This window comes from Mesocricetus auratus, unplaced genomic scaffold (assembly GCF_017639785.1).
Source record: "Mesocricetus auratus isolate SY011 unplaced genomic scaffold, BCM_Maur_2.0 Super-Scaffold_100003, whole genome shotgun sequence".
Lineage (NCBI taxonomy): Eukaryota > Metazoa > Chordata > Mammalia > Rodentia > Cricetidae > Mesocricetus > Mesocricetus auratus.
In genome coordinates, this window is record NW_024429188.1 from 100670748 (window position 1) to 100695643 (window position 24896).

General features: G+C 41.9%; 1 protein-coding gene across 1 annotated transcript in view; it reads right to left on the minus strand.

Annotated features, from left to right (window-relative positions):
• Nucleotides 1-5121: 5121 nt before the first annotated feature.
• The window catches only part of Gpc4 (glypican 4), a 113846-nt gene continuing 94071 nt past the window's right edge, over nucleotides 5122-24896 (minus strand). Inside the window, exons 4-9 of the mRNA XM_005085551.4 lie at nucleotides 17708-17873; nucleotides 11670-11800; nucleotides 11430-11576; nucleotides 9306-9442; nucleotides 8533-8708; nucleotides 5122-8442 (exon numbers count right to left, since the gene is read on the minus strand). Coding sequence (XP_005085608.1) covers nucleotides 8240-8442; nucleotides 8533-8708; nucleotides 9306-9442; nucleotides 11430-11576; nucleotides 11670-11800; nucleotides 17708-17873 — 960 coding nt within the window. The 3' untranslated portion in view covers nucleotides 5122-8239. The remainder of the gene's footprint in view (nucleotides 8443-8532; nucleotides 8709-9305; nucleotides 9443-11429; nucleotides 11577-11669; nucleotides 11801-17707; nucleotides 17874-24896) is intronic.

A 24896-nucleotide genomic window follows, 5' to 3' on the forward strand; every position in this document is an offset into this window, starting at 1 on the left:
CACACACCCAGAGCCAGATTGCTGCTATCCAATGACTAGCCATTCTGTGGGCACTTCATCTTTCTGGTTTGTTTCTCAGTACAAGGATTTTGATGTTCTTTTCATGGCCATAAGTTTAAGTCCCCCCCAAAAGAAACTATGACACACTATGTAATGGGGGGGCATATATGGGTCTACCCAGGATGCCTGATTTACATGCAGGCTGATAACATAAGGAACAGGGTGAAGCAAAATATTGAATATGGAATACTTATCTGTGACAACCATGTCAAATGGCATGCCCTTCTGTCATTCTACTGGGAGTTTCCCCTGGAATCTAATGATTCTGTTTCCTATTGGCTGGTCACCACCTGCCAGCAGTGTTTTGAGCTCATTGAATATGGCTGAATTCCTTTTTGTTCACAAAGAATCATTCTAAGGGAGCAGTTGCTCTTTAGCTCTTTTGAGTTTGTACACTGATAATACATGCATTGCTGGCACTTACTTAGAGGTGTGGCCCAACATCCCCACTGTCTCTGTGTCTCTGTACCCTGTAGGTGAGTGGAAAGTAGAGTCCAGAGTTCACATAGATCAGGACCTCTTCCATGCTGCTCACTGCCAAATGAACATGCTCGGCCACATGTTCATAGTAAAAGCTTTAGGTTCCTTCCCTAGGTGGAAAATATCAAGTCAAAATTTCAACGGTCTATGAGCGTTCAGGTCAGCTGATTCTGTGGGTTTTGCCTGCCAAGTCATAACCCCTTTGCTCATCACTCCTTCCTCTCTGCAACTGGTTTCCACAAGTTCAGTTCAGTGTTTAGTTGTAGATGTCTGCCTCTTGTTTCCATCAGCCACCAGATCATATGACAGACTTTGGAGATCCCCCAACAAGGGCCTCACCTCCCTTGGAGAGTCAAGTGGGGATTGAGGAAGGGGTTGGGGCAGGATTGAAGGTAGGCGGGAGAGGAGGGGAGGTAGAGGGAGCTAGGATTGACATGTGAAGCAAGCTTGTTTCTAATTTAAATTAAATTTAAAAAGAAAAAAATTCAACAGGTCTGTGGTGGTGTGTGGGGAGCCGCCCCCACATTCTCCGTTACAAGATGGCGCCGACATTCGTTGTCAGTTGGAGTAAACAACCTTGGTGCGCACGTGCCTGCTACTTTTCCATCCCTTACTCTCTGCCTCTCCCGTGGCGTCATATGGGCTGACGAGCAGGAGCCAGTCAGGAGATGACACGTCCGAGGCTGGGACTGCTGAGCTATATAAGGGTTGGGCTTTTCGCTCCCTGGGTCTCTGCTCTGTAAGCTTATGCTCTCCCTCTCAAGACGCATTAAAGCTGTTCTGCAGAAGGATCCTAAGTGTGCCGCGTCGTTCTTGCTGGCGAGACGGTAGCGCGGGACAGTGGTGCATACCTGTAACCCCAGAACTTGGGAGGACACAGGAGGATCTGGAGTTCAAGGCCAGTCTCAGCTGCATCAAAGTTTGCCTTGGCTGCATAACAATTTCAAGATCAGTCTGGACTGGAGATCATGCCTTACAGAACAAATTCGTAAAGCACGGATTGTATCTTTGAATTGTTGTTTTTTCTTTAGTGTGCTCTAAACCCAGCAGCAGAAACCTCTTCTTAACACTCTATTTAGGGACTGACTCAGTGGGCTAAATACCTGGTGTGTAAGCATGACCTGAGTTTAACTTCAAATCCTCAGCACCTAAGCATAAACTGAGGCACAGAAGCCCGTTCTTGTAACTCCAGCACAGGGGTTGGGGGACAATGTGATCCTAAGGGTTGGGGTTGGGGGACAGGGTGATCCTGAGGGTTGAAACATTGAGCTTCAAGTTTAGTGAGAGATGTTATCCCAAAATATAAAGTAGAAAGCAATAACGGAAAATATCCAGTGTTAACTTCTGGCTTCTTCATGTGCATGAGTGCGCACGTGCACACACGCACACTCTTTTACTTACACACACACACACACACACACACACACACCATCTATAAAAGGGCCTGTTGGTCTTTATTCCTGTGTCCAATCTCTGATTCAGGTGTAATTTTTAAAAATGGAATTAAAGGAATGTGCCATCACCACCCAGGTAACATGGAATTATTAAGAGGCCCTGGTTATGCCCACTGGGTCTCACTTATCGGAAGGTGATTTACCCACTGAGAGTCCCAGCTTAGCTGATAATGCAGATATGAATTTTTGCTACTGAAATCATGTATTGCTTTCTCATTAGATTATGCCAGTGTTCAGCTAGTTGGCATTCCCAGAACTGCAGGTGCCAGGGTACCCCAGGACCTTTTCACACTGGGTCATTGCAGGCTGTCCTGGAAAGGGTGCACAGCATCATTTAATATTGACTCATTAAGAACAGACCTATTGATGTTACATAGACACCATGCAAGATGGCTTGAGTTCTTTCAGCTGTGAAGCCCATGGAGCAATGAATCACTGTGTGAGAATATGAATTATCTAGGTGGCCTTGGACCTCCTTTAAAAGCTCAAGTCACACAATACTTTGCACAGCCATTCACTCGACGCTTCTTCAGGGCTAGGATAGCTCTATAGGTGACCAGATTGACAAGCTTCATTCATTACTAATGATTCAGAGATCATGGAGTAAGAGAAGAGAGACGACAGAACAAGCAGCATTAGAAATGAACAGGCTCTGATGAGAGACCTGGCTGTGTTCCCAACCTGCTTCTTGTTCTTATTTGCATTGTCACTTTTGGACAAGTTACCTAACTTCTTCCAGACCTTTTACTTCTCTGGATGGTGGTGTGAACGCTAATCTGCAGTAACGCGTGTGATAATCAATGTGCCCTGGTCCTAATGCCAAGCACATTGTTCTTCCCACCTGTGGTGCTTCCAGTAAGAATGGCTCCCATAGGCTCATAGATTTGCATGCTGGGTCACCAGGGAGTGACACTATTTTAGAAGGATTAGGAGATGTGGCAGGAGGTTATGGACTTTGAGGTTCTCCAAAGCCTAAGCCAGGCTGCTGGCTGGGGATCTGGATGTAGCACCCTCAGCTACTCCTCCAGCACCATGTCTGTCTGCATGCTACCATACTCCCACCATGATGATAATGGACGGAACCTCTGAAACTGTAAGCCAGCCCCAATTACATGTTTTCTTTTATTAAGAGTTGCTATGGTCATGATGTCTCTTTACAACTATAGAGCACTGAGATACCACCTTACTTCTGTTATGACATTACAGGTAACTTAATAGCAAATGGTTCGTTTTTCTCAACACAGTAAAAGGTGCCTAAATGACTGTTCTTTGCTGCTTCCAAAGTTGGTAGCAAATGATTTAGAATGAAACAGCTGAGCTTTAAAAAATTCATTCTATTTGAAAGGGGGGCTTAGAAAAGGGTGTGAAGTCTTTTGAAGACACATTTCACTGAAAGAGGGTTGAGATCTACACACATGTTCAGAAAAATCAGCCACTGACTGGAATTGTGGCCAGTCACATACCAAAATGCACTGGACGGTGAGTCCCCATGAACAGCAGCTAATAGTCTACTTTTGGTTATCTGTGGTAAAGGAAAACTATCCAAATCCCAAGCAGTGGTAAATCTAAGAAATTCTATTTGGGCACTGGAATGCATTTTATATGTAATTCTTTCTTGGCAGGAGACTTCCCTTTCTAATTATGTTCCCTTTCGGCTATTATTAAAATGAGTCTGGATTTCCCAAACATATACGCCAGAGGAAGGCAGTCCACAAGCAACAAGGTAAGTAAGGCCTACCTGAGAGTAAGTGCTTGAAATATACAGACTGTGTGCTCTTCTAACAACATCATACCAGGAACAAGAAGTAAGGACAAGAAAGGGCAAAGTTCTTGCCAAAGGCTTTTCCAGACATCTGAGTACAAGATCATGTCATTCTGCTCAAGCCACAATGTACATACCCACTTGGGAGTCATCATTATCAGCTTTTATCTGCTAGGATTGATATAGGAAGACCTTATTCTTTCTATTGCTCTTGTGCATTTTTTTTTCAAATTTCCTATTAATTCTTTAAGAAGCTCCCAAAATAGAGCTAGGTACGTAGTTCAGCTGCAGAACATTTTCTTGCCATATGCAAAGCTCTTGACTCCCTCCCCATAGCCAGAAGAAAGGAAAAAGAGGGAGAGTGGGTGAAAAAGACACCAGTAATCAAGAAGAGTGATATGCAACTGTTTGTGAGGCTGAGGCAGGAGAATCACTTGACCCCAGGAGGTGAGGGTCATCCTGAACAAAATAGCAAGATCCCATCTTAAGAAAAAAGAAACATCAAAAATACATTACACTGTATATTTTAATTCTACATATGGACATTTGTGATGAAAAGTAGGTTTCTGTAGGTTTTACTGATAACTGCTGAACTCCGAAGTCTCTTCAAACACTGTTCTATAAATGTTTAATTTTACACAAATCGGATTTTGTGTATAATAATAATAATTCCTTAGCCATGAATAGGTTAACTTCATGCCACAACCAGAACCCACTTACATATTTTCCTAATACTCTCAACCCATCCTGGGTGGTGGCTGACACTGCTGAAGGCACCAGAAGCTTGAGAAAGCATTAAGAAAGAGTACTTTATACTAGGAAATCACAAGTACATTCCAGATCAAAAAAAGCTCCTTTGATTCATTACCAACCATTTTACCAGTAGTGCTTTCCTTAGCCAGTTTTCCCAATAGCTTTGGTAATAACAAGACTGAATCCTAACACAAATGGAGCACATATGTGTCACAGTCCATTATCCCAGTGGCTCATCTTTCTATTCAATATTGGCTTTTTAAAAACCTACTGAGATGATTCTGGGCCATATGCATTAAAAATCAAAGTATGGCACCAATGAGAAGTCATGTCCCTAGTGTAGGAGTCCTAAACAAGTCTATTATCATTAGGATCTCCCACTATTAATGTATTTCAGCTAATAACTAGGAGAATAAAATGTGACATTATGATGTCCTTGTCCCCACATGTGCTCTACACACACACACACACACACACACACACACACACACACACACACACACACACACTACATAAGTATTCTAGCAACTGAGATACATCCTCAGGCCCCTTCAACTAGTTTTTGTAAGTCCAAAAGAGGATTTTAGAAGAATTAAGTTAAAAATATAGAAATTCGATTTCAGGTTATTTTATTGTCACAATGCAGTTACATTTCCCCCAGTGAGTTTTGGGTCATTTTCTGAGTACTTTTCTGTTGTTCCCACAAGGACAAGATGTATTTTTGTATTTGCCAAACAATGAGATCTGTCTTTCTCCCCACTTCTGTCTCACACAGCCATTCCTCTAGTAGATATTGTCATTAACTTATTAAACCCTTTCACTATGTAAAGAAACATTCTTCCAACCCAAAACGGAAAGTAGAATTGTGTGCGGCACCATCTAAACTTATTATTGGTTCTATTATCACAAGTGATAATTTGTATTTCATGAAAACTTAGGTTTCTAAATGCCTAATTCAAGTTTAAAGGTGCAAATCAATTCTTTGCAGTTCTCTCACTTTTATCCAAATAGTTGCTTGCTCTTTTAAAAATAACACAATCTAAGTTATAAAACTTGTCTCTTTTGCCTTGCAATCCCCTGACAGTCTCTTCCATACCATTTTCTTAAATGAGGAGTCAGCGAAGTGTTGGAAAGAAATGACTTTATAAGTAACATGGCGAAAATGTGCTCCTTCACATGTTAACTTTGGAGAAGTCAGGTCTACTCCTACGGCTTTTATTCTGCCTCACACTCCAAACTCTAAAGGTTTTCAAATACTCAACTTGCCTTTATTCTTTTTTGGGGGGAAGAGGGATGGTGGTGAGGGTAAGTCTGCCAGCTGGTGAGAAGCCAAAAGTTGTCCAGTCAGACCTGAATGGAAAAATCTATGATTTGTTTATTTCATAGTTCAAGTTCAAAAGCAATAGACAATTTAAATAATAAAAGGGTAACAGAGGAAAAATGTAAAGAAAGAAAACAAATCAGTAAGCATCCAAAAAAAACCTTTAAGAATATTTAATTTGGAAAATGTTATTGGTTTGGAGGACTTGAGTGAAAGAAAACAGCTGGGCAGAGTTCAAGGTTTTAAATTAAAAACAATATAACAAGGTCTACAGGGATAACTCTTTGAACCATATTTTGGAGACCAGATTCATTTCTACCAAGTAAAAGTAATAGCAGTCTAAGCTAAAAAGGAAATTCCTCACAACTGAGGTACTACTAACCATCAGCACATTTTCCAAGTTCTCACAATGCAGCCCAGCTACTTACAATCTATTTTTCCTTGTATATAAATGAAGCTATGTTTCCTGTGATTTACTTGAAAAAAAAACACTTATACACACCAGCCAGAATGCGCCTATTTTATTAACATCGTGCTTTCATAAATAACTGGCTACTTCTAATAAAATTAAGCCTCTGTTCACAACAGTCCCCAATATTTCACTTTGATCATCCTGCAGAGTTTGGTGTAAGAAATTGAATGAAATGTAGACCCTGAGCTATCAAGTAATTATGTTTCAATACAAAAATAGAGCTTTCCTCTTACAACTGAAGGTTGAACAATAACATGAAAGAACCTGTCTATGGACTTCCAGATCTGTAAAATGCTGGGATCTTAAGGACTTTTGGAGCAGGAAGAGACTTGCACAGTGGTAGTCTTTCTAAAGACTTTTGAGAACTCATTTGGAAATGATATGCTACGTTCTCCAGGTTTTTCTGACTGGTCATTTGGATACAGGAGAAGGGCTTCCAAGGGGGGCAAGGCAGTGGACAGTCTTTGGCCTGGGACAAGTTAGGGCTATTGCCAGTTCACCCATTAGCTAAGGGTCACCAAGTCGATGGTCTCCTCAGCTCTACTTTCCCCATTCCTCCCACAAAAGATAGCATACAAAAATCTAGACGCCCAGCTCTCCTCTCAGTGGGCTCCTTGGGTGGGATGGAGAGCAAATGGCTGCAAGCCAGTCTGGGTTCTTCATTTAACTGATCAAAAGTGAGCGGCAAGAAAAAACAATCAAATTAGATTAGCTTACACTCTTTTAAAAACTGGAATCTAAAAAATGCAAATATATACACACAGACAAAAACTCTGCTCAAGTGAGTGTTAACAGCTATTCCCTGAGCCCAGGCTGTACCCCAGTTCTGGCTAGCTTCCAGGCAGCTCCCTCGTATGGCATTCCTCCCAGAGTGGTCAGTGGGTCAGAAATCTGAATCACTCCAACACAGGGGTGGGGGTGACGAGGGGAACGACACAAATGAGACTGTTGGTCACCTGCTACTGCCATCGGGATAGAACACTGAAAGAGTGTCAGCATGGGTCCAGAAACTGGTACACTGTGGATTCCTGACCTGCCTGGCTTTTAATACACCCCCACGTCTAAGTGTGCATACCCGATGAGGGGCATCCTGAGTGTCTTTCTTCTTTCAAGGGTGACTACATCAAGAATCTTTATTTTCCTAGATGGGGTACACTTTGATGATGGGTGATTCAAGAAATCGAGCTGTACATGATTCCACTTAATACAAATGGGTGGTCTGCAGTCTCTTCCAGCGCTCAACTCTGAGTGAAGTCTAACTCTCTTCTTGGACTGCTGTTTGAATACAGTCTGACAAGTGGCTCGGAAGCCTGCTTTTGCCTTCACACTCTGTCCTAATCGAATACAAATAAACAAAAGAAAGAAAGAAAAAAAAAAGAAAACCCAAAGTCGCCCCCACTTCTCTCCAGATAAGGCAGCTCAAATAACAGGGATAACTGGAAATTTTACGGCTTGTTGGGCTTTTTCTTTTAATAAGATAACATGATAAATAAACCTGCTTCTGTACAGCTATTTAATATTTCAGAAATACGTACATGTTACATGCCAAGAAAGGACCCTGGTTTTCTTGTGAGAAACAAGGTGAGATCATAATCCGAAAAGAAAAACCCCACAAATAAAATGAAAAAAAACAACAAAACAAAACAAGAGTGATAAGATCACAATGCACAACTACCTACAGTTCTGTACCTATACTGTTAGCCACATTTAACACGATTCTGAAGGAGCAGGAACAAACTTAAATGCAGGAATCCCTGCTGTCCCCTCAAACTGAATGAGAAAAACAAAGTCAACATTGCTTAAACCAGTGGCCACATCGTAAAAACTGTACATTGTTGTCCATTCACTTAAAAAGCAAAGTCACTAGGATGGTCAAAAAGTGAGAACTGGTGCCTTTTAACTTTCTGATGATGAACACTTTTACTCGAGTTTGACAATTATCTCCACTCCCTCTGCACAATGAAGAAGAAGAGGCAGAGGGCAGTGAGGAGGAAGGGCTCCGCCTCTGCATGGGCACCGGCACTGTCGGCTTTCTCATTGGCGCTCTTCCCAGAATGCTCAGTGGCATTGTACTCAAACTCCGAAGGGCACTGCTGATATTCACATCCACTCCCACTTCCTTCTCCGCTACTTTCATCGCCTACATTGAAAAGAAGAGAGATTTGATTGCACACAGTCTCATCACGTCGGACACGAGCAAAGCCCACACTTAAAAATCGCAAAGGCTTACTGATATCAAAGAAGTCCACGTCATTTCCATTGTAAGCATTCTTCATTTTACTAGTCATAATCCGAAGGGCCATGATTTGATGATTGATCAGTGTGTCTGGTCTGCTGGTGTCAACCTGGACTTCTGGGTTGTTGCCCTGGTTGGCTAATCCATTTCCTGTCACTGCAAACAGGTACCTGAAAGTAAGAAATGACCCCACTGAAATATCAGTAAGTGTAAGAGAGCAAAGACTTTGTTGAATTTGAGGATCTCCACCGGGAAAGGTGGAATAGAAGTTCTTCCACTTAAAATCAACTCGAATTGCTCCTTATCCCGGGAATGTGGAGTTTCTGTGATCTGACTGTGACCCTTTGGAAAAGGATTCCTTTTTTGTGGTAATTGTTGTGTCAAAGAAAAACACTCTCTGAATGGGTGCTTATCTCACTCAGTCACAGAGTGTGCCAGGGTGGGTCACACAGAGTCATCCAGAAAGAGAATGTGACCTTTTGAGAAGTGGTGTTTTTTTTTTAATAAGGCCAGGACCCTGAGCCAAGGGCCATAGGCACTGAATGTTTTGAATAGCCCTTAGCACTAGAATAAAATTACTGCCAAGCTGGGTGCCTCTTTGAACACCTAACTGCCAAAGCCCATACCTAGGACATCTAGAAACTTTCTGTGTCATCACCACCTACAATGAGCTGCTTCACTTTGGTAACAACTGCGAGAGCGGTCTTGGAAGGCCAGCCAGGCACCCAGGAAGGGAGAGGCTGCTATTTCCCTGAGTGGAGGCTGACCTGCTTTTGCCCTTGCCATTCCAGCAGTCATCCTCATTGCCGTTTCCTGCCGCCATCCTCTCATCATTGCAAACAGTGCTTGGGAGAGAGGACCAGAACTTCTTAGCTTGCTTCAGTTTCTCCTTGACATCAGTAACCTAAGAAAGAAAATGAAAATGGTCCACCTCTGTCCAAATGCAAAACTACCATGTATGATATGATTCCAGCACTCCAGAGGCTATAAATAAGTCCTCACCCTTTCTTCTGTAAGCAACCCTAATTAAACGCATTGTGTGGGTCTGTCTGTCTCTGTCTTTCTCTCTCTCTCTCCATACAAACAAAAGAGGGATTAGTTTGAAAGAGGCCAAAAGGGATAAATATGATCAAAACTTACTATACACGTGTTTATAACAAACAATGGGGCTGGAGGGATGACGCAGTGGTGAAGAGCATTCGCTCCTCTTGCAGAGGACCTGGCTTTATTCTTAGTTCTCACTCAATAGCTCACAGATCTCCATAACTGCAGTTTTGGGGGATCTGACGCCCTTCTGTGACCTCTACACTTATCAGGTATCCAGGTGTTATACATGCAGACATGCAAGTCAAACACCCACACACATGAAATAAAACAGTAATAAAAAACACAAACAGGGGGCTGGAGAGGTGGCTCAGTGGTTAAGAGCACTGACTGTTCTTCCAGAGGTCCTGAGTTCAATTCCCAGCAACCACATGGTGGCTCACAACCACCTTGAATGAGATCTGGTGCCCTCCGCTGGCATGCAGGCAGAAGACTGTATACACAATAAATAAATAAATAAATAAATAAATAAATAAATAAATAAATAAATAAATAAAACGCAAACAAGCAAATAATGTTGTTGACATAAACTCATCTTAAAAACTAGGCCAAGCCTAGTTTCAATCATTTCTAAGTATCTCTAGAATTATATAAAACTCGTTGTTTTAAGTGCAGGCTGAAGAAAAATATGCAGGTTTTATACTGAGAAATAAACAATCTCTCAGAAGAATTAATAGTTCAAGTGCAAACTGGATTCACTGTCTAACTCCTTCCTCATGTAACTGCCACCAGAGGTCCACCAAGCTCTGTACCTTGTACACACAGTTTTTCATGCCAGGCTTTTATAGTGTGAATCAAGCATCCACACCTCCCAGGAAACTCCTCCTTTCACATCAGTACCAGTATCCTGTCAGGTTTCCTGCTCTAGGTTCCCTCCTACTATGGTACTAGCACTCCCAGCTTGTCATAGCATATTTCCATGTATAATCTGTCCATATCCTATAATTTTTCTCCTGTCCTACCACCATCAGCTTTCACCTTACAGAAGCCTAGACCATATGCCCCTCTGCCCTCAATCCATGTAACTTTAAAATCCTATTGACTAAAATGTATCATGGAAGTTTCTAGAAAATATTTAAAACGCCATGAACACAAACTGAATCAAGGCTGTTTTGCATGGAGACATTTACTTTGAAACAGTGAGTAAGAAAGAGTAGCCAACAGTAAAGCTATCTTTTCTACCTAAATAAGGACTTACAGAGGTACTTGTTCATTTGCTTATATACAAGGTGGACAGTGACCGCATCTGGACATTTTGTGTGTGGAGCAAATAATGCGGAGATGTCTTAAATTGGCATTATTTATCTTATTGGTTAAAAAAGTAAGTCCACGCATAACTTTAACATGTTAAATGTTATCATATGGCATAAACTCAGGATTTTAAGTTGTTTACTTGTAAGACTAGTTTGGCTCTTACTGAGCAGCTTAGACTGGTACTTATCTCCCTTTATTGAAGTCTTTTGAGATCAAGGCTCTGTCTTCCGCTCTGAGCTTTGACTTGTGCGTAACTCAGTGGCAGGTACACAACAGAGCTCAGTAAACACACAGTGACACTAAAGGGAAGTCTGGAGATGAAACTTGTTACAAGCCATTTCCTTGACTAGACAGGAACTCTTGAGACAGAAAATGAGGTGCATCTACTGCCATCCATATAAAACTAAACTATATTAAAAAGTAAAACACCTAAAAGCCTCACACTTGCATACCTTCCAACTAAAAGTTCATTTTCGAGCAAATGTTTGCAGTTCTTTGCCATTAAACACACCCATTCCTGCTAAAGTGCTCACCAGTCGGTCCAAACTAGTGCCAGCTGCTGTGGTTGGGCGTTGCTCTGGATGATAAGGTCTGAATCGAGCACTGAAGGCACTTTCAGAGATGGAGCGAGAAATCCGTCCAGCTGGAAGAGGCTTGGGAGGCCCACAGCCTTGGAAAACCTGCATTGGAAGTAAGTGAGTTCATATGAGGAGTGTTACGTAACAAGACAGAGGGCGTGTCTAGCTGTCCTGACCAGAATCCTTCCTCAATACCTTCTGAGACACTTGTACACTATTATCCTGCATGTTCATGATAGCATCAGAAATCTTCACATCGATGGGATCCATAACCGACTCAATGTTGAAAGGGCCCTCCAGCCTCTCTGCCACCATCAGCATGGCATCTAACAAGGGTTGGAGAAAAACAAAACAACACAGAGTAAATCATTAGTTCAGATTTGACTATCAGTCTGATTATTTTACTGCCTTTGCTTTTTTCAGAGGGAGAGGGGGGAGGGACACAGGGAGGGGACAAGGAAAGAGAGAACACACAGATTTTTTTTCAGTTTATTCATATTTCCTAGCAATCTCCACAATTTCAAATTGTATGTACACATTATGTATCAGTAGCTCACTGAAGTATGAAGGGGCCAGATGAATGCTTTGTTCTGTGGCAAGGAAATTGAATCGGGAATCTTCCATTATTTGGATTATTCACTTCTTCACATGTCAGCCAGCACCCAGCTGACAATCTGGCTGGGGGCAGAGTAACATGCCTGTTCTCCCAGACACTTCCCTGGGACCTTTTCCTTTCAGGTTCTATTTATAAGAGTTGAAAACATAAATCAGTTACAATCCTGGCATACCAATTCTTTTCTTTCATTTCTTTCAATGAGACATTTCAGATCCTTGAGTACACAGTTGGATAATAGAAATGAAAACGTTCTGGGAATCCTAATGACTTCAAATAATGAAACTTTGAGTCATGCCATTTTGGAGTTAAGATAAACTTATTTTCAAAAGTGATATAGTAGTAATGTACATGATCTTTTTGGATTCCAGTGGAAAACACAAGACAACATACAATGCACAAAAATTGTCTATTTGTGGTATGTAACCTCATTGATACCTGTACATACTTTTAGACTCTGGGGACCCTGTCATTTCCCAGCAAGTGCTGGATTCCATTTATTTTCTTGCCATATGTACTTTTGAGGATTATGAGTTAGTATTTTTGCCTGATAATTTATTTGTACAAGATTAGAAGAACTCTTGGAAGTGAAATTCCTCCGAGGGGGAAAAAGGACACACAGCAAACTTTTGAAAAAAAATTACTTTTGATTATTGTATGTGTGTCTGTCTGAATGTGGGCATGTCCAAGTGAGAGTGGGTGCCTGTGAAGCCACAGTTCTCTGATCCCCTGCGTTGGAGTTACAGGTGATTGTGAGTTACCTGACCTGGATGATGGGGACTAACTTGGGTCCTCTGGAAGAGCAGTAAGTGCTCTTAACAGTTGAGCTCCAGTAGTTAGCTTTCTCCTTTACACTGCAATGCTAATGGGTAGCGAGCAAAGGAGTTAGATCCCCATTGTCTACTCCTATAGCTACTTCAATGTCAAGAACTAGAAAGGAGTTTTCCTATTCAGAACGCTGGGTGTCCTTCTCAGCTGCCACCCCAGCTGAGCTTTCTAGTGGGAAATGGTTTTGACTATCAGCATAAAGATGAAATCAAAGTTGGTCATCAACCTTATACCTTTAGCCTAGAACAAATGCTGCACAACATTTTAACCTGTGAGACCATTTCTCTAAACTACAATCCAAAGGCCACCAGCAATGGACAGACTTCTGTGAAGTGCGATGTTTTAAAATAATAGCAAATGAAGTGTCAGAGTGCATTGTGGTAAGCACCAATAAAGCGATGCCTTAACCTTTAAGTAAAGGCTGGAAGCATGAATATGCCATTGTATCAGAGGCGAGAGAAAAATACGCTTTTAATGTGCTAGCGAAAGGCGACTTTTGCAAACAAGTGGAGCACATTATACATGTTTGTCACTGTCAAAGCCTCAGGACCACCACATACAGAAAGCACATTCCTTCACAAGCCAAGAAATTGCTGGCTCCAAATAAAAATATTACAAATAGACAACAAGCATCTAAACTTGAGAGGTTTAAAGGGGGGCAGGGCTTGTATCTACTTTCTCCCCTAGTGGTGAGGAAAGGCAGGCCAGATCTATCGCTAATGTGTTTGTGAAAGGAAACATAAACCCCAATTCTTCTGGCTGTTTGGCGTCTTTGTAAACTCAGAGCCACTGGCCATACACAAGGGCCTGGGAATGGGAAGGGAACACGGGCCTTTGTTGGGGCCGGTGCCATGGCGTTGTGTGTTGCACAGCTGAAGAATGCGACTGAGGCTGCATTCTGCCTGCGGCTCCCAGCCCAAAACCAAAGCTGCCTGTAACCCTGCAGGAAGTCATGACTGGCTATCCACTGACCCTTCTACAGCCACCACCAGTCTCCAAAAGAAATACCAAGAGAAATCCAAAGATGGCTGGTTAGGCGGTTTCCTTTTCTTCTGGTTGATAGAGGCCACAATTCTCATATGCATGAGATATCATACTTGTTCCTGCCTCCTGCCAGAAACTGGCTGGTGTCCCTGTCAGCAATTCCAACACTAAATTCCCATTGGCAGCAACATGTGACATTAATAGGGTTGGCTCTGAGTCAAATGAATGTTAACAGAGTCACAGTGTGTGACAGACAAGTTGAATGTAAAAATAATTTATGATTCTCTGAAAACCAGCTTCTTTTGGTGGTCGTGAAAGGGCAGATACTTTACAAAGGCAAGTTTCCAAAGGTGTTTCCCATATTTGCACCCAAATTTGAACCCATCTTGATGAAGACTGACAAGACATGAGCACTTAGAACTAACGATGATAGGCAGATGCAGTTGCAACAACAGGGAGAATCCAGCAGCAAGGCTGACTTGGAAAATCCCTGCTTATTTTGAGAAAGAGTTGAGTCTGGTCCAACCTCTGGACACTGGATTTGAGTGGCCCCTCCCGACTCACCCAGAAGAGCATCCCTTTCTTGGGAATCAGCAGGAGTGGGAGGAGACAAGTGAGGTTAATGGGGAGGAGTATGATTAAATACATTATATGCATGTATGAAAATATCATATGAAACCCATTATTATGTATAATTAATATATGCTCATAAAACAATGTTGAAAAAGAAGTATTCCCTTCTCACTAGGGAAAGTGATTTCTTTTTCATTGTGCCTCCAATAAATAATCAGAAACCTACATCTTTAGCTTCCCAGTCTGACTGAAGAGCTCAAGGTAGTTTTCCAACCTAACCCCAAGATGTGATTTTAAACGGATGAAAAAAATCCTTGACTATTCAGTAACTGCAGTCATTTAAGCAGCAAAGAAAAATTCCTTAGAGAGAGAATATGAATATTTACAGCACAGTCATGTAATTGGGGCTGAATTCTACAACCATGGAGGAGATTAATTAAACCCTTGTGAAAAATCCATGAAAAACAACAGGAGATTAACATGTCTATTATGTCTGGCCCTTTATATCAGCTTATTAGAAATAAAGAGTAGTGTATCCATTAAAAATAAAGTCTACATACAATTGCATACTACATCACTCCAGAAAGTATCATTTAAATAGATGGAGAAAAATCAATTCCAAAATCTTATGCATTTCACTTGGATTTGGTTCTGTTTCTTCCAAGACAGCACGTGTGATTTTAAAAGCTCACTACAAGAAGAGCAGCAACAACTTAAGGCTGAAAACATTAATTAAGCCAGCCAGAGTATGGTTTTGATATGCTGCGGATCTGAAGGTCTTAGAAGACATGGAGAGCAATTTGTAGTTGAATGCAAGGATGTGAGAGGGCCTTAGTTATTGCGTGGGAATCAAGATTCACTAGACTCAGTACACGTTAAGTGAAGTTTATTTGGGGAGAATGCACTTACACGAGAAGCATATGACCGCTGCATGTTCCCGCTCCAAGAATCCACCCAGGCTGCCCTCTGAGACCCAACTAGAAGCGAGGGCCACTTGTGGCCGGACCCCAGACCTAACACCACCATCCATCATGTCCACACCTGTGACCACACCCAAACGGGAGTGGTCAGCGCTACAGGTGAGGGGGGTGGATATCTCACTACAATTCCCCTTTTAGTCTAAAGAAAAGATTTAGGCTTGATACAAAACTATATGCAAAGATGGCAAATATCAAGTGAGCTCTAGGAGAGGGAAAAGTAAGAGCATATACACTTAAGACCTATAGCCCGTAAAGCAGCATAGAGAAAAGGCGAGAACTGCACTTGGGAGTAGTTGCTGCTGGACAGGCTGAAATACCCGAACATCAGGTGCAATTGCCCCTGCACTGCCCTCAGGGTGCCTGGGTGGGAAAAGAAGCGAAGCTCATTGTCACCGCATGCTTTTTGTACCACATACCAAACTCCTCCTCCCTTTCCCCAGAGAAAAGCCTACTGTGTTCAAAAGCCAAATCAAAGTCCCACTGCCTTTCTTTTAGAACTAAGCTGTGCCAGCTGTAGTACAGGATACCTGTAATCCAGCATTTGGAGACAGGAGCTAGAAGAGGGTGAGTTGAAGGCCAGCCTGGGCTACATGGCAAGAAAAAAGAAAAATAACTATCAACCCAAAAATGAAATTTAGGAAGAAAAAGTAAGTGGATCACAAACTTGACATGTGGCTATGGGGAGGGGGAGTAAGGGGGTGACCTTCGATAGGAAAATACCATAGTTTTTATTTCCATAGGAAATTTTTGGTTTTTCTCCCCTAGTTTCATGTGTGTATCCTTATGGTTTTATGTTTCCCTTTTGTGAGAGTCTATTTTTCTGCATGTAAAGGATTGTTCCAAGGTTTCCAGCTTTGAGCTAGCTATCCAGGCCACAACTGTGTTAAGAACTTAATAGTTACATCTTTCTCTCCCTGTGTTTGTGTTTAAGAACTAGTGGGAGCCAATTTATTGATGCACTTTCAAACAGACTTAATATGGAAATTCATTCTCAGCCTAAAATGTATTTTCTTACTCCAATTCCTTCTACTCCAAAAAATTTAAACCCTCAACAAACAAAATGAAACAAAATAAAGCATAACCAAGCCAGCAAATTACATGCATGCTCCCATGATGTGAAAGATTTAGCAAAACCTTGGCTCCTATAAAGACATTTCAGTCGGAAATTCTGTAGATGTGACTAGGAGACGGAATTGGTAGACTCTAAGCATGGGTGTGCTGTTCTACCAATGCTAAGTTTTATGACCCTCGATACTGGTCATGGAGGTCGCAGAACTGATGTACATGCTGGGTACTAAAGTAGATGACTGCTGGATGTTTAAATCAGGCTTACATTTTCCCGGAAATCAGAATTTCCCTTCTCAGAACCTAGATGGTTTGCTTACAATGCTGTCTGGGTTCTAGTAATGGTTTCCTAAGTGGCAGAAAAACTCAACAGTCCTACTTTCTAAATAATCAGAGAGCATCTGTCCACTCCCGTAAGAGGACTCTACCATGGCTAAGTCCCCTACAAAAAACAAGTCCTGTAATTTTCCACATCAGAGTTCTCCAGATCCGATGATCAAATGGATATCTGATCAGTTTGTCAAAGATTTGGTTGCAATGTAAAAGAAAGAACATTGGGGGGGGGGTGTGGGTTTCTGGAGGGGGAGCGTGCCAGAGGATAACTTCAGGATCCCTAAGAATGCTACTGTCAGCTGAATATTTTTGAGACAGAGTCTTTCACTGACCTGAAGCAAAGCACTTATGATAAGCTGATTTCTACCTCCCAAGCTCTGGGATTAGCAGTGCACCACCACACCTAGCTTTTTTTCTGATTGAGGAGATCAAACATAGGCCCTTGTTCTAGGAAAGCAAGCACCTTACCGATGGAGCCACCTGCCCAGCCCAAGAGCGAATCTTCAAAGCTGTTTCATAGCTCTGTGAAGACTGTACATCAGAGTGAACATGAACACAGACCTGGGATGAGTACTAAAACTGCTCGTTTCACAGAAAATATCAAAAAGATGCCTCCTGCAGCACTCAAAGTCGGAGCATCTAACTGTCTTTTGAAATGCTACCATTAGTTCGAGAGGACACTGACTTGCAGTGCTGATTTTACTACCCTCAAAGTACTGAGTGCAGCACAGCCAGGACTCTGGCAAACATCTAACAGTAAAATGAATAGAAAATTACATAGCTAGTGATTACAGCAGTCCTTGTGGCCAGAAGCGGAGTCATCTCTAGTAAAACAAATACATCAATCACTTGCTCACCTATGAAATTGTTCCACTCAAAATCAAGTTCTCCTTGGTTGGCCAAACAGCCTCTCATGATGTTTGAGCAGTAGTTGTAACAGGGCTTCACAGTCACCAGGCCCCGGCAGTGGGAGCAGTAGATCATCTTCAGCAATGCTTGACTGCACTGGGCTGTGGTGTTCACCTAATGTGGAATAAGACACAAAGAAAGCCATAGTCGGGTTAGAATAGACACAACTGACATTGGAATTAATAGTGTTCTCAGTTAGGAGGCCTGACTCTACTGGAAGTGAAGCAGAGTGAGAATTGGAGAAGTGGAAGGCAGGTGCTGGAAAGCTGGAGTTATAGCTGGGGTGCATATCAACATAAGTTTTGTTTTGTATTCATTTGTTTGTTGAATGCTACTGGAAATGGAACTCAAGAGCCTGCTGTAATCCCTACTTTTCAGTACCAGACTGAAACATAGCTATAACTTCTCAAATACTGACTACAAGACTGTCCTTTACATGGTAGCCCTCAACTATGTTTTCCAAGGATACTTCGTGTACACTTTGTTCTACATCCAAAGCAATGCAGAAGGTGAAAATACATACTTCAGGGCAAGATATGAGTAATTTTAAACATTGCAGGGCTTGTGAGAGTGCTCTTGTAGCATATAATCAAAGAGATGAGGCTTCTGCTGAATTTTGAAGAAGCTACCAAATTTAAGTGGAGAAGTGAATGGAGATCATCTCAGGGACATCAATGGAATGAATAAACAGTTCTTTTTCAGAAAAAGGTTGAGGAATCTAGGATACTAATGTTGCCTAGGAGGGGCAACGGAGGCTTGGATACTGAGCAGAAAACAAATGGAAACCCCAAAGATGAAAGTCTGTTAAGGAGTCAAACAGCAAAGAAAAACCACTACTGAACAGACTAGGCTAGTCACCCTCTACAGAGAAATGGCATTTCTGGTTCTGTAGGATAAAACTGTTTGGAGGTCATGAAAGAGCCAGTTCCATCCCATCATTCATTTCCATCAATAGTTAGAAGGGATTCCAGCTAGGTATCACATGCAGGCAGCTAACTGAAAATTCCTGCCTTACTCTCTCTGCCCTCTTCTCTTTTGGAGCCTTTATCAGTGGATTAGTGCACTCTTCACTATCATCAGGAACTAGCTCTTCAAGCACAGATTCTTAGAAGCAGATACTATTGAGGGAGCAAGTACTTGGATGCAGGGTGGCTGGCAATGCATGTCACCTGCTCTGTGTGTTACTTTTGATATCATTTAGGAACAGGAACTGATGGTACTGTCAGGCTATCTGATGCATGTGAGTGCATGCACACACACACCCTTACCCTTCTCTGGCTTATTCCCAACAGAACTCCAGTGTAAAAGTGAGAAAGCATGAAAACAACAAGATGGTAATTGTACACACTAAAGTCAACATTCTCTACAAAGAGCTAGAATTTTTCCACAGTTTTAACCAGTCCCAAATGTTTTCCTAAGCATTAAATTAGTCCCTTTAACTGTGTATTAATGTACAGTAAAATTCTGGCTAACCAATATCCTTGACGAATGGCCTCTCTAGATAACTATATTTTCTGGATAGCTAAAAGTTCATTTCTTTGGAGTCACACATTGTTCGGACTTTGATACTCATTCACCTCTCATTTTACAGATGAACAAACAGGCCTCAAGGAGGAAGGGTGCCCAAGTCCTAGGATCGCAGAGTTCTGCACTGGAAGGGGCCTAACACCAGGGATGCTGCTCTCACATTGTAGAGATAAGCAAACTGCAGCCAAATACACTAAACAATCTGCTGACAGCCACTCCCACATTTGATTCCAGTACAGCACCTTATCAAGCATTGTGACACAAAGATTTCCCAGATGTGTCACGTTTTCCTGCCATCCTAAACAGAAGATAGGAAATTCTATTCTTAGGCAGTGCTTACTTTCTTCTTTATTTTTAGTTTCAGTCCACATTAGAGAGACTGCTAAATGGCTGGAGTTAAGAAATACACAGGTTATTTAAATGACTTATAAAAAACCCACAACACAACTGGATATGATAGAGCATACTTCAAATCCTAGACTTGAGGGAGGTTGAGGCAGAAGGGCAGCAAGTAAAAGCCTGAACTAAAGAGTGAGACGCTGCTTAAATAATTAATAATAATAATAACAACAGCAGAAGAGAGTGAGAAGAAGGAGGCAGAGAAAAAAGAGCAAGGGGGAGAAAAGGAGAATTAGGGAATAGTACTTGGTATGTTGAATATTATTCTTAAGAGCTGGCAATGCACTGGTGGAATAAATGTAAAAAGCTAAAGTGTCAATAAGTAGATACTGAACATTTGATAAGTGTCTGGGATTATTATTTTAGATATCAAAGTGAGAATTTCTCATTAGAATATGAAATCTGTTCTATAGAACATGAAGAAATCCCAAGACAAAACAGACCTTTAAAAAATAAGCAAAAATGTTCAAGTCAAGATCAGCACAGTCAAGAAGCATTTTCCAAAGCATTTTCACGGAGTTGGGGAAGATAACTCTAGGAGGCAACATATTACAACCCAAGTTTAACTGCAAGTCAAATCATTAATGTCGTGGGCCTTGTGATGACTCCTCCCCTAAATGAGTCTGATGTAGTCTCCAGTTCAAAATAAAGAGACCAGATGAAATGACATGACAGTGGAGTTTTGTTAGAGAAAGATTATGGAGCTGAGTATAGCAATGTTTTTCCATTTCATTTTTTTGGCTAAGTACTGGCTCATGCTCTATGTGTGATTTGTTGTATAATAACGAAGCATGATCACAAGGCAGTTGGCTATAAGATGCTATGGGAACACTAAATAATACTACAACTGTGAAGAGAGATGGAGAGATTATAAGACAACTGGGACAAAGGAACATGTTAAACACTAAAGTTAGAGAAAAAAAGTCTTTCTTTTCACAGTCATAAATCAGACCACCATGCAATAGATCACATGAAGGGAATTCAGGATCTGGGAAGCAAATCCCATTTGTGAGATAAGATCTTATATAAAGGGAAGAGTTTTTAAAAAGCCAGGAGATCTAAAGAAGTAGGAATCCCCTGTAGCACCTACCCTTTCTAGAAGACATTTAAATAAACTAGCATTCCAGGCCTTAGACCACAAGTTTACCAACCTGCCCTAGCCTGGATGGTAGATTCAGCATAACAAGAACAGGCTCTTCACTCCGACTCTGCAACATCCCCATCTCCTGGGGCTAAAGCCAATGGTTATCTCTATTGGAACCACACAGGACCTCTCAATATAAGGTAAAGTAGACTGGAAAAGAGCCAAAGGCATGCCAACAAACACAGGGGAGAAAATTCCAAGTAATAATGTATCATGGTGTATTTGAAATTCTCTTCTGGCGTCTGTTGATGCAGTGATGGTCCTCGCTGCCTGTTACATGGTAACATGCCATGCACTGCAGGATGCTCCTCCACAAGTTCCCACTGGGAACTGGAGTATTCCTGGATAGAAGTGAAAAGTTCCATCTTTCTCACCCATAAGCAAACATACAGTGCATAAAGTCATATTTTGTTTTGGGACCAGGATGGCCTTGAACTCAAGAAATCCACCAGCCTCTGCTGAAATTAAAACTGTGTGTCAACAAACCCAGCTCTGAGACCTTTTAAAAGATAAAATCAAGTCTATTTACATTGTATTCCCTAGTGACCATAAGAGTCAATTGCTGCCTTCTATCTCTCTAAAACTTACTGAAGTAGATTTACTTTAGAAGTTCCAAAATCAAGTATCAGCTTATGCCGCATGGGGAATAATTAAAAGAGCGACATACTCCAAGGTGTTCCTTCAATCCTCAGTTATGTATTTATCTGCTATAGCACAGCACGCCACTTAAAATGTTCAATTTGATTGTTACTTTAGGGCACATCTCTTGACTAAGAGCTTTTTTTTTTTCAATTCAGTGGAATCTGCTGAGTCCAGATGTTAGTCACTCCCAGAATCCTTAGTGCTGAGGTAAGAACTGGGGTGGAGCTTTTTTTGATTATATTTCAAAAAAAGTCACAAGTTTTAGACTTCTCTTGGGGATGTAGTTATGTCTCAAAAGCTTATGAGGACAGAACAGGAAAACTACATACCTCCCTTCCACCTTTGAACAGAAAGAATGATTTAAATCACCCAGAGAGAACATACTTGTATAGCTTTTACAGTTTTGTCTGTGTAGAAGGGAGGGAGGGAGGGAGGGAGGGAGGGAGGGAGGGAGGGAGGGAGGGAGGGAGGGAGGGAGGGAGGGAGGGAGGGAGGGAGGGAGGGAGGAAAAAGGAGAGAGAGCTTGTCTGGGTCTGAGCAATGAGTCTGACTAGCGAAAAATGGTTAAAGAGGCATTTGAAAGAATAGTTTGAGTGTGAGAGAGAATGTATCTGTGCACATGTCATCCTGCATGTGGAGGTTAGAAATCAACCTTGAATTCTTCAGGAGCTATCCTCCTTGTTTGCTGATGTTGTTGTTGTTAATACAGGAGGCTCTCACTGGCCTGCAGCTCACAAATTAGGCTAGACTGGCAGGCCATCGATCTCCAGGAATGCATGTCTCTCCTTATCCCCAGTGCTGGGATTCTAAGCATATATTGCCACACCTTGCTTTTTTTGACAGGAGCAGCAGGGAGAGGAGAAAGGAAAGAGGGAGAGAGAGAAGAAAGGGGGAGGAAAGAGGGGGAACAGACAGAGAGGAAGAGAAAAAGAAGAGTGAGCCACACCCCTTTTAATGGGTTCTGTTTATCAAACCCAGATCATCATGCTTGTAAGACTAGGACAAGCACTTATTAAGTTATTTCTCTCTGTAGCTAAAGAGGGCCTTGAAATCTAGATTGAAGAATAAATACTTTGTTTCATGACCAAGTTATCACACATAGCTTTTGTTGGGTTTTAGTGAAGACTGGGTTTTATGGAATACTTAGGATGTACCAGACTCCTTACCTTACGACATGTATTAACTCATTTACCCCCCAAAACAGTTGTGTGAGGCAAGCATTAACATCATATTTCAGAGTTGAAGTAGGAAGCGGTCCAGGAATATTCAGGGATTCACACAAGGCCTTTTGGTAAATGACAGAGCTGAAAGCTGAGCTTTGGATCCATGTAGTCTGGTTCTAGAGTACATGTACTTAACTTCCTTAATGTCTAACATTCTTTTCAGTGATGAGGATCAAATCTAGGTCTCACTCATGTCAGGAAAGTGCTACAGCCCAGATGCGTTGGTGAGTATCTACATGGTTTCTTTGGAATCACAGACTATAGGAAGCATGATGGCAGCACAGGGGCTCTCAGACCTCACACACCATCTGCACACTCGGTGAACACGCAGCTACAGGGCTGAATGCTTTCTAATGATAAGGTGTAGTTTTTCATGTTTACTGGCAAAATGAATCATGTGTTATGTAGGAGGGTAATTTAGGACATGACTATATGGAGCAATGCATACTAGATACTTGGAGGAGAGGACATATTGTTTAATAAAATAATAATGACTTACTGAGTACTAGCACCGTGCCTTAAAACTGTTCAAGCTACTATAGGGGTGAGAAAAGAGATATAATTACAGTGTATTACTCACCAGCTCTGCTCACAAAGAGTTCAAAGGCTCAAGAAAACACTGGTGGACATGGCAGAAAGGAGTTCTCTTGGCTAGGGCGTGCAGCTGAGTGGTAGAACACTTGCCTAACAAGCACAAGGCCCTAGGCTTCATCCTGAATACCACAAGAGCCCCCTTTAACAAAACACACTAGAAAACAACTCACGTTTTACCTAAGCTCTAACATTTTGAATGAATGGCAGCTAAATGTAGCACAGAAATGAAAGGACAAGGCTTACAGAAGGAAGAAGGAGCAAACAATATTTATGGAAGGATAAGAACATATGTTCCCTTTTGCTTCTGGACTGAATGTTTCTGTATTAATTCAAACACCAAAATCAATTTGACCGATTGACCCATAATCCTAATTTCTAACTCTTAAAACCCTTCACAACTGACCAATGTTTTTTTCTCAGTATTAAGGCAACTCTAGGAAGCACCTCAGAATGTAAGGGTCACTGGGAAAGAGATTCATTTATTTTTTAACTTCTTTTAAAAGTATCCATTTTGGAGAGCAGGCCCTGAACCTCACCTGGGCAACACAATAGAGCCAACTCTGTTAGGTGAGGTGTGGGTGAGCCAGCTGTGAATTTGTGAGCATGGAAGAACTGTCCCCATTACTCATCTGTCATGTGACAGCATGGGCAAAAGATGCCCTCCAATGTCTGAGGCAGGTGGGAGAGCGGGCCCTGAGGTCATAAGAGCAGGAGAGCTGTCCGTGCCCCTCATCAGCTGCAGCACTTGATAGAGTGCCCCTACATCTCCCCTGGGCAGCAGAGTCGAGCTGGCCATGAACGTGGGTGTAGGTGTGAGAGACCTGACCCTGAGGGCACAAAGGCAGGAGAACTGGTCCAGCCCCTTTGCCCATTGCTGCATGGGGTGAACTAGCCAGGACAATACAGGAGAGCTAACCCTGGTGGTGAGGACAGGGGAGAGCTGGTGGGCTGACCAACCCTGCAACTACCCAGGCCCAGAACCAGGGTTATGAGTTGGCCCCAACATCCATCCCATCTGTGATCTCCTGGAGCAGGGCAGGCGAAGGCTTTGCTCCTGGGTTATTTCTTTAGACCTGAAAACTGGAGAAAGAGGAAGGGAAAGAAATGGAAAAAGGGGAAAAGAAGGAAGAGGGGGAACAGCAACACCCCCTCCTCTCAGCCTTCCTGAGTATATGCATGTACCATGACATCTGTATGCCATATCTACTACAAAAAGCCTTTATAGAAAAGTCTCCTTGGAAAGCCTTTTAAAAAAACAAAAAACAAAAAAAAAACAAAACAAAAAACACAGATTGAGCCTTTCTACTAAATAACCTGAATTTTCTGAGCACCACATTAAAAACTCCAGTGAGCAGCCTGAAAAAAAAAAAGAAAAATGCTAGAATAGAGCTCTTCCCACGGTCTGGATTTCATTTCAGAAATTCAGAGCGAGCCTTAAGCCACATTACACAGGAATGGCAGTCAGCATGCTGCACTCAAGTTAGAAACACATCGCCTTGTAGTTTATTCCAGCTCTGAGCATGCATTTGTTGCTGTGCGCTGCCCTGCTCTTTTTTTTTGCACAGCCTCTCACACCAAACAAACAGAAAAGGTCTAGATTTTCATCTG